At 37.6% G+C, this 18,229-nt stretch overlaps 2 protein-coding genes across 2 annotated transcripts in view; one reads left to right on the forward strand and one right to left on the reverse strand.

Annotated features, from left to right (window-relative positions):
- LOC107048498 (TSC22 domain family protein 1) overlaps window positions 1-4,645 on the forward strand; it is a 45,645-nt gene extending 41,000 nt beyond the window's left edge. The window contains exons 5-6 of the mRNA XM_015271679.1: window positions 3,073-3,234; window positions 3,852-4,645. Of these exons, the coding sequence (XP_015127165.1) occupies window positions 3,073-3,234; window positions 3,852-4,609 (920 nt within the window). The 3' untranslated portion in view covers window positions 4,610-4,645. The remainder of the gene's footprint in view (window positions 1-3,072; window positions 3,235-3,851) is intronic.
- Window positions 4,646-9,317: 4,672 nt separating this feature from the next.
- Window positions 9,318-18,141, reverse strand: LOC107048526 (ubiquitin carboxyl-terminal hydrolase 47). The gene is made up of 4 exons (XM_015271729.1): window positions 18,072-18,141; window positions 17,365-17,442; window positions 11,050-15,284; window positions 9,318-9,765 (listed from the first exon to the last, which is right to left on the reverse strand). The coding sequence occupies exons 3-4, from the start codon at window positions 15,270-15,272 to the stop codon at window positions 9,582-9,584; spliced, it is 4,407 nt and encodes a 1,468-aa protein (XP_015127215.1). The 5' UTR covers window positions 15,273-15,284; window positions 17,365-17,442; window positions 18,072-18,141; the 3' UTR covers window positions 9,318-9,581.
- Window positions 18,142-18,229: the final 88 nt, after the last annotated feature.

The following is an 18,229-nucleotide window of genomic DNA, read 5'->3' on the forward strand; positions in this document are numbered from 1 at the left end:
CAACAGGTATTCATATTTTGACTGATCTTGACAGGGTGCGGCAAGAAGAACATTTTGGGCAAAAAAAATGATCCCACTAGTAGTTTGGGAGATATTGAAAGAAACAGTTTTCGACAAAAAGTTGAATATCTTCTAAACCACATGACCGATTTCGCCGACCCCCAATCCCATCCTGTAATATCACCAGAGGTACAATCTCACCAACATCCTATTTTATTATTTCAATATCCTATCTTCTGAATTTTTTCGGAAGTTATCGTATACAGAGCATTTTTTTCATAAAAACGAAAAATGCCCATTATTATCAAACTGTCCCAAGTTACATAGCCATATTGTGATTTGATTTGACAAATATTATCACAAGGAATAGTGTGATGTCAAAAAAATTTAATTCAGTCACATAGTTTTCGAGATATTGAGGGAAAAAGATTTTTGAGGAACTCCTCTATCTTGAAACTACACACGTACACACATATTCTAAAAAAATATCATATCTTCACGTTTCATGACATTCTACGTAATTTCCAGGAAAAATTAGAAGATCATGAAAATCAACGATTACAAGTTTCATTCGCAAACAAAAAACAACATTTACAGCATTTCGGAGACAGTAGTTTCACACACACACACACTGTTTTTTCACCTGCGCAATTGTTCTGCACAGAGTTCTTGAAATATACATCAAGATTTCATTTCATTTCATTTCTGCATCCCTGCATTATACAGTTGTGAATTGCACTAAATGTTCATCCAAAACATTATACGTGAATAGGCAAGACAGTTCGAAATTATATCGAGTGGTATAACTCGAGTTCAACATAATTTGATCGTAATTTAATCACACTCAAGTCACCATGAATCATTCCTCAAGTTCTATATCAATTGACTATGCCTAGGTCTCCCCTCGACACTGGCCACAAGCCAAATAGTTATCATGATCAGTATTATGTACACACACGGTCCCCAAAGGTAACCAAGATACGAAGGGGTCGAAAGGATTGATTGGCGTTTAATTAGTTGGCGTAATGGAAGCGGTAGTATATACATCGGCAATGTAAAACAACCCATGTGGTTTGAGGAAGAAAGACACTAGTATCGAACAGACAGCAGCTTGAGAGAGAGAGAGGGGGGAGACAGGCGACACAGTGGACAGTGAAACGCGTCTAATTAACTTTCCGATTTGAAATCAACCGTGCCTTTGGTGGCTGATAGCATCAGCACTGGCGTCGTGGCGTACGTGCGCCTGCCACACGAGATACATATACACAGAGAGGTTTTTTTTTACTCTGATTTTTATTTATTTGCTACCTCCCGAGCTGGTGGTTTACTGCTTTAGAGACTCGTCCATTACCCATGAAGTGCTGAAGCACTCAGCTCCGCAAGTGTGGAAATATTTGAAATAATTACTGACAAAGAACACCAATTCTAGACTGTCACACACACAGTTTGTTTCCTCTCATTCAGACTTATCCGACACTCAACATGAGCCTCACCAACCCTGGGCTCATACAGGCTTGTTCTCATCGTCAGCCTATGTAATTCTTACCGGGGGGGAGATTCTCAGGAAATATCGATTTTTGATGTTGTACTTTTGTTTTGTTTAGTTGTCTTCTTCCGCAGATAGTGTCTCTATCGGTAACACGATGTTTCGATATTTTCTGAGGATTTCAGGAGGTCGTACAAGAAAAGACGCGTTTTTTTCACCGATTTGTTTTTCTTTTTTCTGTGTCAAAAATAATACACGTAAATGGGCATACGTAGAAGAATACACCATAAATGAGTTGAAAAAGTTTCTTTCTTTTTTATGTACTCGAAAGGGTCTCATGAGTTGCTGATTTCATGATTCAATGAGATTTCACCGATTGAAAGTGATTTCAATTGAAATCACCTGAAATCGATGAAATCCCGGGATTTCACTGAGTTCACTTGATTTCAACTGATTTCATACGATTTCAGTCCTGAGTGACGCAATCATTTCACAAATGAATGGTCCCTCGGTCTATGCTACGTTCAGGAAGGATTGATTTCATAAATTTCATTGTCCACCAATAATTTTATTGTGATTTCAAAAAATGACTCTATAATTGGAAATGACGAGAATCCAGTGAACTCTTGATTTCAGTGATATCATGGGTGACTTCGAATTGAATTCATTGGCAAGTGATACCGTAATTTCAGGAGTAACTAGTCATTTGAACATGATATATTCAATTAGTCTTTTACAATTGTAAACAAGTACAAAAAATTTTTTTTATTGTATAGTCCGAATAATTAATTGCAAAATAGAAAGCTCTTCTTATATTCCTTCCAACACCAAGTAATTCTGGAGATACTCGCGGAATACGTCACAGTGAATTTTTTAGGCTTCTCCTCTTACCGCTCCCTCACAAATTTATTGCGCAACAAAACCCCGCGTGTATATTAAAATATGCAAGTGAGAACGGATATTGGATGATGCATTTTTTTATGTTTATGGTTTTTTTGCATTCCTGAAAGCGGCTCCTGTGATCTACAAAATCCAGCCTGGATGTCTCGATGACATGAGCACAATGGCGGGACGAGAAGTTGAAAAAGGAGGAATAAAGCCAGTGGGGGGATAGTCCCTTCGTATCTTTTTTTCATATGCTCGTGTATGTCATAATGCCTCACGGGGGATACGTATGTAAAGGAACGGGTAAATATGCTGGGACCATATCAGAATTCCAAATATCTACCCTCACCTGGCACTTGAGCAGCTTCGTCCCTCGATTTTTTTTCTCTCCCACTCGTTAGACCCCTAGTATTACACTCAGGAACGCACTGAGACAGGTTACGAGGAATAAAAAAAATAAGGGAAAGAAATGTATGAGAATATGAGTTCAACGGTCGTGTCGAAAAATATGACGTGGGGTGAAATTTGAGGAGCCACTCCCACCCCAAACAGAAATTCGACCTAATTTCCCCTATGACCGTTCCTCTTTGCCATCGATCTTTGTGATAAATAACGGGGGAACTCTTTGTCCCATTGTTCCATCATGCTCGTTTATTCGGTTGAACTGATATTTATGCTTTGGTTAATTTTTTTTCCAACAGGCGGTTGCTGTGGCGTAGGCGTTGATGAAGCGAATCCACAGGAGCCCGTGAGCTCGGCGACTGGAGGCGTCGCCGGGGGTGGCGGTGTATCAGTCATACCGGATAGACCGCCATTAGAACTTGACAAGTTACCCCCTTATCATGATATTACACCTACCCCTGGTAAGTTGTACGCAAATTAGAGGGCAAATCGAATCATGAATAGGAGAGAATTCTTCCCTCAAAAATATTCATTCTCATTTCAGAGGCTTTTCTCTTCCATTGTCAGAAGCAAAGGAAAAAAATTATTGAAAGAGTGGGAACTCTCTTTGTGCTTCTCACCCCTTTAAAATTCCACAATTCAATTTTGTTGTTCATTCTTTTCGAGAGAGGAAACGTGGATACTAGATAGTACCATTTCGTTATTGATAAATTCTTTTTTTTTAACATGGAAAGAATATTGAGACGAAGAATTCATTATTTTCCATCCTTCTCCAGCAATTTTGTCCCGAATTATAGAAACTCATAAAAGAATTCCCATCCATGGCATATTCAGAGCATTGTCAGTCCATTTCGTCACTAGGGCAAAGAAAATTTTTCTGGTGAATATTAGGTTGCAGCCCGAACCGGCGGCGACTGCTCCATTCATGAGCTACAAAAAAATTTCCGCCCTAGTGATGAATAATATTTTTCGTTCACGAACGTTACGCTGCAAAAGAACTTTTTCTAAATCGTAAATTTATTGCTTTGTTCCTTTTGAAAAATGAATCACATTACAAGTACTTAATCTCTAATTGCAGGACATAACGTATGGTCCTGGCTGGGTTCTCGTCGTGGAGGTGGCACAGCCGGGGTTGTAACGACCCCCCTGAGTCTCCCACAGCATCGTTGTGCCATTAATTTACCAGTTGAGAATCACTACACCCACATGCAGACTGATGAGGCACTCTACGCTGAATTGGACTCACAGACAGCGAGTTATGCTAGTGATCTACAATTACAGCTAAGGGGTAGTTCAACGTATGGTGATGGGGGGACGACACCAGGTGAGGAGGATGAGTACCATGAGTTGGATGCCGCTCGACTCCACAGGAGATACTCGACGAGTGATAATGAGACACTAAAGAGGGATTCAATCAGAACGAGACACAGTCAGAGGTTAAAAGAGTCTGATTACGAGATGTACGAGAATGGCCCATCGACTCCAATCCCCCTACATGTGCAAAATCATCATCACACTCATCCTCATCCACATCCTCATCATCATCACCATCATCATCATCACATTCAGACTCACAGGAGTAATGGTAGTGCTAGTGAAATTAATCCCTCTTACCAAAATACTGGATACACAGGTAGTGATAATGAACCTGACGGTCCTTTTCTCAGCAGTGCGCCCAGTAGTGCTTACTACAGTGATCTGAGTTCAAATTCAACCAATCAACCCTCAACTCTACCAGTTTTAACAACTCCAATTAATCAAGACCAGGGACAGTACAGATTGGCAGCGATAAATGAATCCACAGAATGGAAAACGAAAGATGCATCCAGAGAATAGATAATGATTCAGTAAAAAACACATTGCAAAATTAGCTTTGACTCCACTGAGAAAAAAATATATCTTTGCCAAATATCCATTTACTTGAGAGAAGTATTTATTTCTTCAATACCGTATTTCCCCAGCCGAGTCATTTCCAGGCAGTTCTCATTAGGTTTCAATTATAACAGTTATATTACTCTAGAAGATGATTATGTTAGTTAAGACCTTGAGTGAACTCCCTCAATGATTATAAACATTGAAAAATTAATTGAAATTCTTCCCTGTAGAAAATAAGAAATTTAGGAAAAATGAATAATCAGTGGAGTTCATCCAAGGTCATGTGCAAGATAGTCATCCTCTAAGGCAACATGATTATAATAATTAAAACCTCATCAGGTTCGCCTGAGAATGAGTCAATTGGAGAAATACGATTTTGAAAAAATAAATGCTTTTTTCAAGTAAATGAATATTTAGCGAAAAACAAAAATATTCTCAGTGTCCAAAATCGCAACGACATACTGAGAAATAAATTCAACAGATTCAAAAGTCTCACTCCTTCTTTTTCTTCGACGATGATTAGTATCATCAGAAGCCAACACACTGAACACGAGGGAGACCCATTGCCAAAATTTTCAGGCGTATGAATCTGATGAAGTTATTTTGCAGGTGTTTCGTAATTCGACGTCTGCAATGGGAGCCCCTTAGGGACTTCTTCCCTCTCATTCTTCCTTTCTTCCTGCCATAATCCTTTTTTTTTAACAAGCTCTTGCTCAGGGTTTTTTTTTACTTTTTTAAAAGATTTTTTTCAATGGTTTCGCTGAATTTTTCTTTTACTCACTTCTGTTTCGCCTGGCGTCTCTTCACGGTGCACGCAACAATGTTCGACCAACGCCATGAAGTTGTTTTGATGGAGATGAAAAGGAGTGGTAAACAGATATTAGAAACATTTGTTCATACGAAAAAAGACGAGAGGGTAGGGTTAACATATCGATTGAACGTTCTCAGGATATCATTAATGTCCCCTTCGGTCCATATCCTGTGTACGTGGAGAGAAGACAGGTCGCCTCCATACTTACACGAAGTTTAATTTATTAGCAATGAGAAAGCCGTGGCACAAGACACTGTGGGTGCTTGTGATTGTTGGTCTTTTTTGTTTTTAATTCAAGCATCAATGTGTGCGAGTGTGAAAGACAAAGAGGCGCTACAGATGCAACGGCACAGAGCCTAGCGGCCACGGAGTAATTAATTGCGGGTCTCGCGGTCACAATGTGCAGATGAGAAAGAAAGGGCGGTCTGGAGGGAGAGCCAAGCGGCCCGAGAAGCAACACATTATTCAAGCCCGAAAAGAATCTTGAGAGTTTTTGCTAGGGATAAATGAATAGAGACTGGGGAGGTATTTTTTATTTATTGTGATGTTTTTGGAGGATTTATTAGATGAATATGTAGGGAGAGAACAAATTACTGACTTTTAAAGTATTCTAGCATTTTTATAAAATGCTGAAATGATATATCATCAGTTTAAGTGTATGAAAGATTAAAATCTGTATTTTTTTCTGTCTACACGATCGATGAACTTCGAAAACGTGTTGAAACTTCGACTAGTGATATGTGTGAATGAAGATGTGAAATTTCATTGGATCATAAGAACGAGAGATAAATTATCAGTACTAATTTAATCGAAAACTATTGTATTGTATAAAGACTTGAGTATATATTATTGTATGAAAAATAATTATGAAAGTAAAAGAGAATATTAAATAGTGATGAAAATTCTCATCTTTCAAAGCTGTAAATATTCTTCTCCATTTTTATAAATTATTTATATATAAATGAGGTTTATTCATGTGATTGAGCGATTGTCCCCAGCTCTACAGAGCTGTCAATTGAAAATGTAAATGGAGAAAGTTTTATCTAAAATGGAAAATGCATATCAGAGCCCTCGAATGAGGCCAAAACGTGTGAATACAATTTGAAGGGGGAACGTGAAAAGCCAAGGAGATAGACACGTGCACATGAATCACCATCTCGTGGGAAGAATTAAAGACATGAAAAAATGTGAATAAAGGAAAAAACTTGGGGTGGAGGGTAAAAGAGGCGCGGGAGGGGGGGGGAGGGTTACCGCAAATTGAGATTCCAGGGGGAATTTTTCAACGAACCCAAGCGATATAGTAGGTAGAGTATGTGCATCGAGACTCTTATGGCCTCGTGCGCCCGTACCCGCCCTAGCATCTTTCTTTTCTGCGTTTCACGGGCGGGATATATAAATTATACATGTAAATATACGGGCGGCGAGGGACTCGGTCAAGATCGAAGGCGAGATATGTGTTGGCGCGACCCCCGTGTACAACCCGTCTACCCTTCTTTGCACTCTTGTGCCTTCACGCACAAGCGTTATGTCGACTTTTTTTTGTTCACTTCTCCCTCTCTTTTTCCACTCACCTTTTAGCTGAAACCTCCCCGGGCGTGTTGGATAGTCCTCGAAATTTGCACATTCCGTCCCTTCGAAAGTCAATAAACATAATTCGAAAAAAACAATGTAAATGTGTAAGAAAGTATTGAAAATTATTTATGAACAATTTTGATGTATGAAAATTTATGGGTGATAGTTAAGTCTGAAGGAATGTAACTCATTGAAGAAAAATTTTACGTGTAAAATAAATTACATGTCAAGTTACTTTGCCGTGAGTCTTTCGAGAGTAGTGCGCTTCGTTTTGCTATGTAAGAGAACCCTATGGGAATATACTAATTTCCTTTCGATTCAAGAATATTTATGAGACGTTTAGATCAAGCCAATCTTTGAATTAGTTATCTGTCAACTCGTATGAAAAAATTCAATAGCGAATTCGCTAGGAAATTCTATTAGAATTCTATAGAAATGATATATTTTGTTGCACTGATTCTATTGGATATTCGATAAGAAAAAATCAATAAATTTCGAATTTCCATTTGAATTTTTCTCCTGAGATTTCTCTATAAGAATACTTGAGCATCGATTTTCAAAGTTTTTTCCACTCGGATTCTGTAATACAAAACAAAACAAAAACCAGCGGAAAAACATAGAAAAATTGTGCCTAATAATTCTAATAGACACAATCTCAAGAGTAAAATTCAAATATGCAATAGAATCAGCGCAAAAAACCAGGAGAATTTTTCAATAGAATTCCTGTATATATCCTATAGAAACCCCATAGAATCCCTATAGGATTTCAATAGAATTTTCTAGAGAATTCGCTAGGTTTTCTATTGATTTTTTTCACGCGTGAATCGTCTCCAAATCTCAATGAGTTCAAGACCATTGATCTCTTTTCGTGAAATTACCATAACTTCCTCATTTGCAATGTAAACAGCGCACTTTGCATTTTTTTAAAGATAATCTAGAAGAAACAGCTCATGAAAAGGATTTTTTTACTTTAAATCCGTTTTTACTACTATTTTGTTCTTCTTTGAGTTATACCATTTCAGAAAGTTGTGAGGAATGTGCATTACAGAAGAAAGTTAATAAAAATAATGTATTGTAACGCAGAGAAAGAATTCCAAAAAATGTTTTTTGAATTTACTCCTTTTTTCTCTTTGTAAATGACTCGAGTGTTTATATATAGTGTGTGTATATAATTAGCTTTCTTCTTCCTGTAAAATGTAATTACGGCTGCTTTTCAGTGTAACGAAGCGCATAAGAGAGTAGTTATTCCATATAAGATGTAATGAACTAAAAAAAAATAATAAAAAATGACAGGTTGGAAAAACAAAATCTGTGTACACCGCGCTTCTTTGTACGTACTCGAATTAATACTTTTTTTTATATCATAAACAATGTGCCAGAATAATTAAAGAATCAATTGTACCTTGTTGCGATAATTATTAGACTGTTGTTACTTCCGACATGCAGAACAAAATGTAGATCACCATTAAAAATGTATACGCTGCTCATCATCGAGCAGAAAGCAATAAAATTGCAGTGACATTTAACGATGAAACAAAATAGAGCAAGAAACCAAGAATGATTGTAAATAATAAAGAAAATGAAAAGTTTCATAACGTATTTAATTTTTTCTTCTCATGTCATTTTCCATTTTCAATGTTTCGTTGTCTCGAAAATTTTCACAATAATAAACGAGTCGTTAATCTATTGAAATTCTAGCCGAAAACAAATCGTTTGGCACTGGTTTTTAGTATTAGACATTTACAGATCTTTGATAAATAGATCGCTGAGTGCCTCCTTAATATAAAGATTAATAATAAAAACTTGCAAAAAGAAATAAATTCAATTACTTGGACAGAAAATGACAGCATGAAAAATTTAATCCGATAACTCTCTGCTATCCAGTTTCTACTAAGTTGATAAAATACATGCCGACAAAAAAAATTCAATGAAGCTTCGTATATTTTTTTCTGCTTTTTCTTTTTCTTTAATCGTGAATAATTAATTATAAATATAATTTCTTTCATAACTACAGTGTATGATACAGAGAGAAGGTATAGTTGATCGTCGATTAAATTCCAGGAGGAAATAATTGTCATCCAACATCCCTAGTTTTCCTTTCATTTTAGTCTTTAAAAAATATTCATTTAACCTCGGCTATCATTCTCTCAATTTTCTCCACAGACTCTAATCACTCGAATTATCTGTGAAAATTTCCTCTTTTTTCATTACGTAAGCTCGATTTGGTGAATATGCATGTTAATTGCGAGGGTAAATGCTCGAGGAAAAGGAAAAAGAGGGATTCCATTTCGTAATTACAGGTATGATTGATATTTCGAGTAGTAATAATGACGAAAAAAATAACATGACAGGAGAAAAGCGAGGATCTCTTCTTCCACATTCCATTTGAGGAATTAAAAAAAAATCGCCTGGCGTGTCTCCCACGAATTATGTTTTTTCTCAAAAACAAAAAAAGAAATAAATAGAGATAAAAATTGCTCAGCACTGTGTCATCTGCACAATCGGATGGATCTGCGAGATTGGATCAATACTGACAGTCTCACAGGTGGATCATTTATCATCGAGATATATTTTCAGAGCTTTCTCACGTCTCGGACTCTCGGCGTAATTGTACACTCTCACCAGAGCTCTTTGTCGGGAGCCTCTTGAAATTTTCCCTCTTGCCTTGTCCGCTTCATTTTCCGCTGTCGACATTTCTTCTTGGGTATTTGATGTCCACTTTTCTGCGGCATCTCTGTAATGAGTGATAAGACAATTTAATCAGGAACTATTGATGAACATCAACTTTCGTAGTTTCTAGTAAGTCAAGTGATATCACTCTGTTGGTCGCGCTATGAGCGCACGCGCTACAATTGCAATTTTTAAATAACACTGAAGAAAGCCTCGGACAACTTTGAAAAAAAATGGAAAACTCATTTTTAAGTGTTTAGAAGCCCTGTCGACTGAAATTTTCAGTAAAAATATCAGGGGTCAAGTGAACAGGCCAATTGCTGGACGATTAAGGAAAATTCGAGTTTCGTGGTAGAATGTACGAAAAAAAAGCCGAAAGAAAAAATAGCCGATGTGTAGTAACACGCATCGTGTGTGGTAAACGACAAAATGACCGTTCATTTTCGGTCATTTTTTCCGCCTACCCCGAAAATGACCGATCATTTTGTCGCCTACTAGGGGAGGATAGGGCAAAATGGACACTTTAAACTTTTTTAAAATTATTCATAACTCAGAAACAAATGCATCAATAGAGCTCAGAAAGGCTCGTCACAAAGGGGAAGAATTGCTCTTTGTATTGAAAAAAAGATTGAATTTCATCAACATTTCATTCTGATAAATCTCGTTATAAATAATAACACTGGTTTGTGCCATAAAAAATTATGAATTATATGTAGGGGAGAGTGGGGTAAGATAAAACAGTGGGGCAAAATGAAGCAGTCGGAAAAGCACTATTTGACACAATTCAAGCAAAAAAAATGTTTTATTACATCTTTTTTGATTAAATTTTGCTTATCAACTTTTTTTTTTATTCTTGGGAGTACTGATGAGAATAATAATTTTCCATTCAGTAGAATGGAAATTTATTGAGAAATTTTGGCGGGAGAAGATTTTGTCAATGGATTAATTGAAAAGAAAATGAAACAACAAAATCCAAAGTCCCGACCAGGAGGAGACCCAGAGGGGTGCTAGAGGGGGAAAAAGGAAAATGTGATGCTGAATTTCAATCGAATGAACAAAAGAGTGTAATCGGCCTAATATAATCAATTGAATTATAAGACGAATAGAAAATTATTACTCTCATGAGTACTCCCAATAATAAAAAAAAGTGGATAAACGAAAGTTGATAAAAAAATTTTTTTTTGCTTGAATTTCTTCAAATAGTCATTTGTCAGCTGTTTCATTTTGCTCCACTCTCCCCTAAATTCGCTGAAAGTGCCTGAAACTAATGACCCTAAAGTAAAATGGCAATGGATATTTGAAAATTTTCCTGACGGCTAATCTCAACGAAGAAAAATGAATGGAATACCTGTAGAAAATACTAGCACCATCCTCAATAGTTCCAACATGCCAAGCTGGTTTATTAGCCGGTGTCCAATACACCCGTGACTCAGACAAATTGCACGGCCACTTGCCCTTGGTCACCTGTAAATTCTCCAACTCTATCCCCGACAATTCCACCATTTTCTTCGCCAACTCCTCATAACAGTTGTCCTCAAGCACAATCTCCTGAATGGGTCCCAATACTTTCTCATTCGTGAATACCCTCGTCACCATCACAACAATCTGACTATTACTCGTAACAGGTTCCTCCTCCCACAATTCCTGAATAAACACCTCGCACTGTGTCTGGAAACCAACGTCCCTGATCTTCTGATCATTCAGTAAAACTTTGGATGGAATTTGAAAGTGTTTTTTCCTGAGTCTGCATTTTTCAAAAGGAATCGACTGATCGTGTTTTCGTTGCAACTCAGCCAACAGCTGTCTTTTGACAGCCTCTACAGTAGCATCCTTCGATATAGTGGATTCGAATAAAAGCTGAGAAGGTTTATTATAATTTCCCAATTCTAGAAGGAACACTTTAACCCTAAATTCATGAGACCTCAACGCTCTACCGAGTTTTATACTAAGTTTCTCCCCATCCTCCCAGATTCTCAACGACGTCGTGAGCCGCGTACAATCGACATCAGCTGGATCAATGGCCTGTCTCAGGATCTTGAAATTCTCCTCTGGAACTCCAACAAAAGGCTCCAGATGTTTTTTGAAAGTATTGAATTTGATTCTTTTATCCACTACCACCCTCAGATGTTTCTGACCATCTTTGTCATAGGGAGTAGCCTTGAAAAAATAATCTGTCTCCTCCTCCTGATCCATCTCCCAGTTGTCCTCTTTATTGATGGGCTTGCTGTGAGGGTACCACTCACTATCAAAAGTGATTACATTAATCTCGCCATCCTCCGAAGCATTTTCAACGAGTGTTCTATCGCTATCACTGAGACTACTGTCCTCACTGTTGCTCTGCTCCTGCCACTCTTCATTATCACAAGCAGAAGCCTCAGGGCACCAGTTGCTTGCTTGATCACGAGATTCGTCGTTCTGGTGACTTCCCTCTCCCACGTCAGCTTTTTTCTTCTGATTATCAAGTTTTTCAGCTTCTTTTTGCTCTTTTAATTCTTTCATTTCTTTCAGTTCTCGCTGTCTGCTTTCTAATGACTGAATGCCCAGTTCTTCCAATACCTCTTTGCTTGTGTCAGGCAATTCGACATCAAGACAAATTATTGTTTCGAATTTTTCGACAATTTCGACTAAATTATTGTCGAGTTTTGCCATAACAAATACCAGGTTTCCACTCGTAAATCCTTCGTTTATCAGTTTATTATTATTGTTCATAATTATCCTCACCCCTGATGGATAGTTTTGGAGAGCCACCACCATTCTCTCTGGATTGATCTTCAGAATTTTCCCCACTTGTCTTTTGTACTCTATAAGTGTTTGTGTACGGAATCCCCGAACGTAAATTGGACCATCAAGAATTTCTTTATTGACGCAGTCGATATGAAATACTTTCGTACCAAGACCACCAGGTTCATACTTCTCGAACGCCTCATCTTTCTTTCGAATTTCTAACAACATATCTGGACTCGATTGTTGGAGAAGTATACCCAGAGTCTCTTCATCCTGATCGTCGAAGCTTGAGTCAATAGTGTCTGACATCACGTCATATGTTACAAGACGACACTGATCCAAATCAACGACATTCCCCAAGTCCAACGTTTTCCAAGCCCTCTCCATTAAGTCCGCAAGTGTTTCATCATAAGCTGAAAACAATCTTCTCGATTTAATAGTCTTTTCTACTGGATGATGGACGTGTACCCTTATCCTGTACATTTGTGAGGATCTCTCGTAATTTTTCCTCTCCTCCTCGTGTTCCTTCATTTTAACTAGTAACTCTTGAATATGTTTTGGGAAGCAATTGACCTCCATAGGTAGACAATTTCTTTCAGGGTCTATCTGACGGTACATAAGCATATAGGCGTTTGTGCTGCTGCTGTAAGCACCGCTGTAGTACCCCCGGGTAGGTCCTCCCCCATAGGTTTTTTGAATGTCGTCATCAGTAATTGGGCTGACATTTTGATCGTTGAAGCACAGCCACTCGTTGGTTCTAAAGTCCTTAATGTAGGCATAATAATGTCCACCACTGGCACTACCACTGTGAATCATTATTGAGAACAATTCGTACACATAAGGACCACTGGCCGATCGATGACGAGTGTCCTCCTGACTGTGCTCTGTACTCGATGTTGATGGCCCATTACTCATGTCAATGCCCTCATCATCATCCTGCTCATGATTATTTAAATGATCACTAGTGGCTTCACTGGTGATTCCATTTTCATTAATTCCATTGGTATTCAAAGAACACTCGTCCAAGCCCCCACTATCAGTCGTAGAACTATCGTCGCATTTTACTCCCACCCCAGCGTCCTCCTCAGCAGTTGGAGATTCCTGATTGTCAGAAGGGATGAAAGAGTTCAAATTGAGAACATCTGGGAAGCTTACTCTGTCATTCAATTTGATCCTGTGGAAAGTGTTGTTATCGAAATCGAAACGTTTGAGGTGAAGAGTTAATAAGTAGGGAAATCTGCTAAATTTGAGGCCTTTATGTGCGTCACACTTCTTATTACAGGTTTCACAGAAATACTGATTGGTTCCATCCAACGTTTCGGGTTGCACAAATGCCCTCAAGGCCTCTTCCACACTGTTATAAGCTACATTACTTCCAAAAGGTTTAACTGGCAATGGGATATCTAAAAAAGTGTCTTCCCGTGATTTTTCAGTACTGCATTCTAAACATTTGACGTAATCAATCATCTTTCCCTCGTAAAGTCTGTTAATCAGATCTGCCTGCTGAGTATTTTTGAACTTTTGTTCCAACGCATCAAACATCACTCGACACAACTCTTGGATGTCGTGTTGCTGCCAGGCTTCTGTTGAATCCCAGCCGAAGCTCTTCGTTAAGGATGTCGTCTCGACTGCCGCCTTTGTTGATGTTTGAAGGTTGAGGAAGAGCTTCTGGAGTTGATAAGGAATACTATTACCAGCTTTATCCTTCTCAGAACCTACAAACTCCCAGTTGTAGAGAGCGTTTCGAAACTCTGGAGTCATGTAGAGGGCTTGGAGAAGACTGTTTAAGTAGCAAGTCATTGCCTGGTTTACTAGACCAACGTACACCATCTCTGGTTTAGCTTCAGCCTCAGAGTCTTGTCGTTCAGTTCTCATTCCATCCTCTACTTTCATTGCGCTCAGGAGATCGTTGAATATAATCTCTCGTTTCTGCACAGAGGACTCAAATTTCGGTGGTGAGGAGGGAGAGGACTCCTCTTGGCGAATGAATAAATCATTTGCCAGTTTTCTGGGAAGAACAGGAACAGGGGTTGAGTCAGACGAATTGTCGAGCGTCCAGAGGGCTAAAATTTGGTTTGGTCGGTTGAAGTCAAATCCTATTTCTTCTAATGTTCCTTGAAAAAGTCCCACGCTCTTAAACAACTCTGTGGTATTATATACATTTGATGTATACTTTTGATATAGATCAGCTAAGTAGAATATTCTTATTATACCTTCTGATGGTTGTGAAGCGCGAAAAAATATGATGTTGGTGTAAAGCTCCTGGAGAGTGGTTGAAGGGGAGACCAAGAAACTCCTGGCGTGGAGGGGCGGACAGTCTTGAGGAACTACTTCCATCAAGTAAGATTGAGTGGGTTTGTTAATGCATGATTTTATACTGCTGGAATCTACTTGAGGTTTGTGAGAGGCATCTTCTTCGGCTTTAGGAATATCCCCATTGATGATTTCACTGTTTCGGTTGACACCGATGTTGGCGGAGTACACTTCTTGAGACGGCTGCAGGTCGAGGTTCGGAATCGGTTGATTTTCAAATTTTAAGGGGTATTTCTTGTCGTTGTACATCAGGACCAGGTTGAAGGAGTTAGGACAGGAGTAGCCAGCGTAGAGGTGTGACACTGCATTGTAAAGTTGACTTGCTGTGGCTTTTTGACTGAATAAGACGGATCTTGGGGTGGGACTGTCGTCTAGTGGCTCCAACACTCTAGCATGGATGTTTGCGAGGCCTGATACAACCACTATTGTTTTACGGTTGACTGCTGGAGGCATGGAAACGCCGTGCCTGGCGAAGGGACTCATCGTATGGTCGATCGCATCCCCGAGGAAAGATTCTTCTGCCACCACCACCATTTTTGTTTTCACCTGGAAATTGATCTTTCAGTTATTAATGATGAATTAAAAAATAGGAAAAGTGTACCCATACGGAAAAATATACATTCTGAAAATTATATATTTTATGTATGGAATTGGCCTGGTTTATATATAAAAGTTACATAAAATATAATTTCAATATATATGAAACTGACATAAATTTATATATTATGTAAATCCTATATGTATTCGAAGAACATTAAATTGGCCTATATTATATATATTTTTTATATATTTTTCCATGGGCGTAATTGAAGGCATTAAGTGAATGAATGCCTTCCTGAAAAATGAGGTATCATAAACGAGAGGAGAATAAATAGTTTTCCAAAGTTTTTTTGGTAATGTCTCCAAAAGAGAGCAGTCTGGAGAAATGCATTGAGAGACAAAAAAAACTTTCGAGTTTTTTTTTCAAACCTAGAAGTATCTATTTATAAAATCGTCTGGAAGTAATGGTTTCTAAGTAAAAAATAGGGCTGCAGATTATAGTATACATTAATGTATCAGTGGAGGAGAGATTTTCGAGATGTATATCGGCAACCTGATTCCCTATACAAGAAATGCTGTGAAGGTTCTTTTTTGAAGAGTATTTCAGAAAATTTTCTCGGTTATTAGACAACTAGAAAATCTGAATTCCTATAAGATTTATTATAGAGGAAATCTTCATTGAAATATAGTTTAATTTCAGAGGAACAATTTAATGTCCATAAACGTAAACATAACCAATGATTCGATTGGGAGAAAGAACAGGAATTTTTTTGTCATTAAGTCACGACATTCTTTTGATCTTTGTGACCGGCGTCTAGTCTGATGTAGTATTTCATAGTCTACAAGCGTTTCTGCACTCTGAATTGACCACGTTTTAAATTTATTTACTGCTTCATTTCGAATGGAATACACTGAGAAGAAAAAAAATTTTGCCAAATATCCATTTACTTGAGAGAAATATTAATTTTTTCAATACTGTATTTCTCCAGTCGGGTCATTCCCAGGCGAATCTGGTTGGGTTTCACTTATGGCAATCATATTGCGCTAGAGGATGACTATGTTGCCCATGACCTTGGATGAACCCCTCCAAGGATTACTCATTTCTACTAATTTTCTCATTTTCTAGAGGAAAGAATTTGGACTAATTTTTTAATGTTAATAATTATTGAAGGAGTTCACTCACAATCGTAACTAACATGATCATTTCCTAGAACAATATAATTATGATAAGTGAAATCTAATGAAGATTGTCTAGGAACGACTCGACTGGGGAAATACAGTATTGAAAAACTAAATACTTTTCTCAAGTAAATGGATATTTGGCAAGGATAATTTTTTTTTTCAGAGTATTCGACATTTCCGATAAAATCTATACATTATAGAAAATATCCGGGTTCTTCATAAAGCCATCTGAAGGAATCATGGTGTAGGTAATCCTAAGAAATCGTTTTTTTCAGAGCAGATAAATACAACTTTCCCGTAAAAAGATTCCCGAAATTTTCCACTAGACTCACTTGTTCAGGAGATATTTGCCGAATAGTCTATATAAAATCATCAATTCTCTATAAAAGAATCCAAGTCTAGACGGAAAATCATTGGAGTTAACTCCAAATGCATTCCCCACGATTTTCCACAAACCCATTTCTCGTAATTCTGCCTAAATTTAAGCAAAGCAGTGTGATAATTTTAAGAATAACCGAGAAAAAAAGTTTAAAAAATCAGCGATCATTATCGTCAATTGGCAAAATGAGAATTTTGGCAATGGGCCATGAGAAAGGTGGAATACTTCTGGTTCTTGATGTATACGACAAAGCAGGAAGCAGTCATGACTACAGGGTTCTCTAAGACATGGGCTAAAACTTGACACGGCACTACACAGTGTAGAAATCTCTCTCGCAGCAGTTGAATTTATATTTAGACAATCTAAACCAAGACTTGGAAAATGGCTCTTCACACTTTAAAACCCCTGCTCCAAAACTCCCACTACCTTATTACGTTTCTTCGAATCTCCAAAATTATACAAAGATGATCACACTCTCAATTGATTATTCATTGCTTAGAAAAATATACAGTTGTGAGTTCTTACGGTTATCTACGGCTTCTCAATTGTTTCCAACGTTGGTCAGAATTTGGTCCGATTAGTAGAATTGGAATACATGGGCGGCTGTGATACAGAAGAAATTGTTTTTATAAATAGAACTGTCTTGATTCAACCGTTTTATTTCTAGCCATTATAATTATTTATGTTCTATTTTTCTCGCGTTATTTTCGATGAGATAACGATTACTGAGTCATCAATTCCGCGTAACACCGGGTATAATGCAATAAACTGAATATACTCTCCATCAACTTACAAATTCATCTACATTCATAAGTGGCTAAAAGCTAACGTAGAAATTCCAATAAATACTGCAGCACTTTTTTCAAGAAAGAAAAAACTAAAAAATCCACAAACATGACACCAATAATTGTTCTTCTCAAACCTCGCAAAGATAATCTACAATCGTTGTTTACAACTAGACAAAAATTGAAAATTCATTCTAAATAAATCTACAAATATAGTCATCAATGCAAGAATGATGAATTTCATAATAAAACACATGAAATGGCTGATCGAATATTAAAACCCCGAAATATGCGTCTCAAAGTACCTAAGTCCAACCCAACAGCATCACCATTACATAAAACACAGGAAAAAAGCCATCCGTCAATACAATAATCACGTGTTACTGAATTAATACGTTTTTTTCCTCATCAATGTACAGATGTAGTACTTTTTGTGATATTTCTTACCAAAAAAAAATCGCTGACACATGTGTAACAAAATCACTCTACTTGCTCTACGCCATGTTTTCGTCAAACCAGGTGTGTGCACTTAGCTTTATTTTTCCAGTCCTACCAATTTACTCGTTTTCCATATTGCATGTCATTGGTTGAATCGAATTATCTGA

Source organism: Diachasma alloeum, unplaced genomic scaffold (genome assembly GCF_001412515.2).
Source record: "Diachasma alloeum isolate Michigan unplaced genomic scaffold, Dall2.0 Dall_scaffold_00194, whole genome shotgun sequence".
Classification (NCBI taxonomy): Eukaryota; Metazoa; Arthropoda; class Insecta; order Hymenoptera; family Braconidae; genus Diachasma; species Diachasma alloeum.

Excerpts from the sequence above, each read along its gene's own strand:
- LOC107048526 (XM_015271729.1), bottom strand. The coding sequence starts at position 15,272 with ATGGTGGTGGTGGCAGAAGAATCTTTCCTCGGGGATGCGATCGACCAT. Across the intron at positions 9,766-11,049 it reads GGTGCTAGTATTTTCTACAG|AGATGCCGCAGAAAAGTGGA; the intron begins GTATTCCATTCA and ends CACTCATTACAG.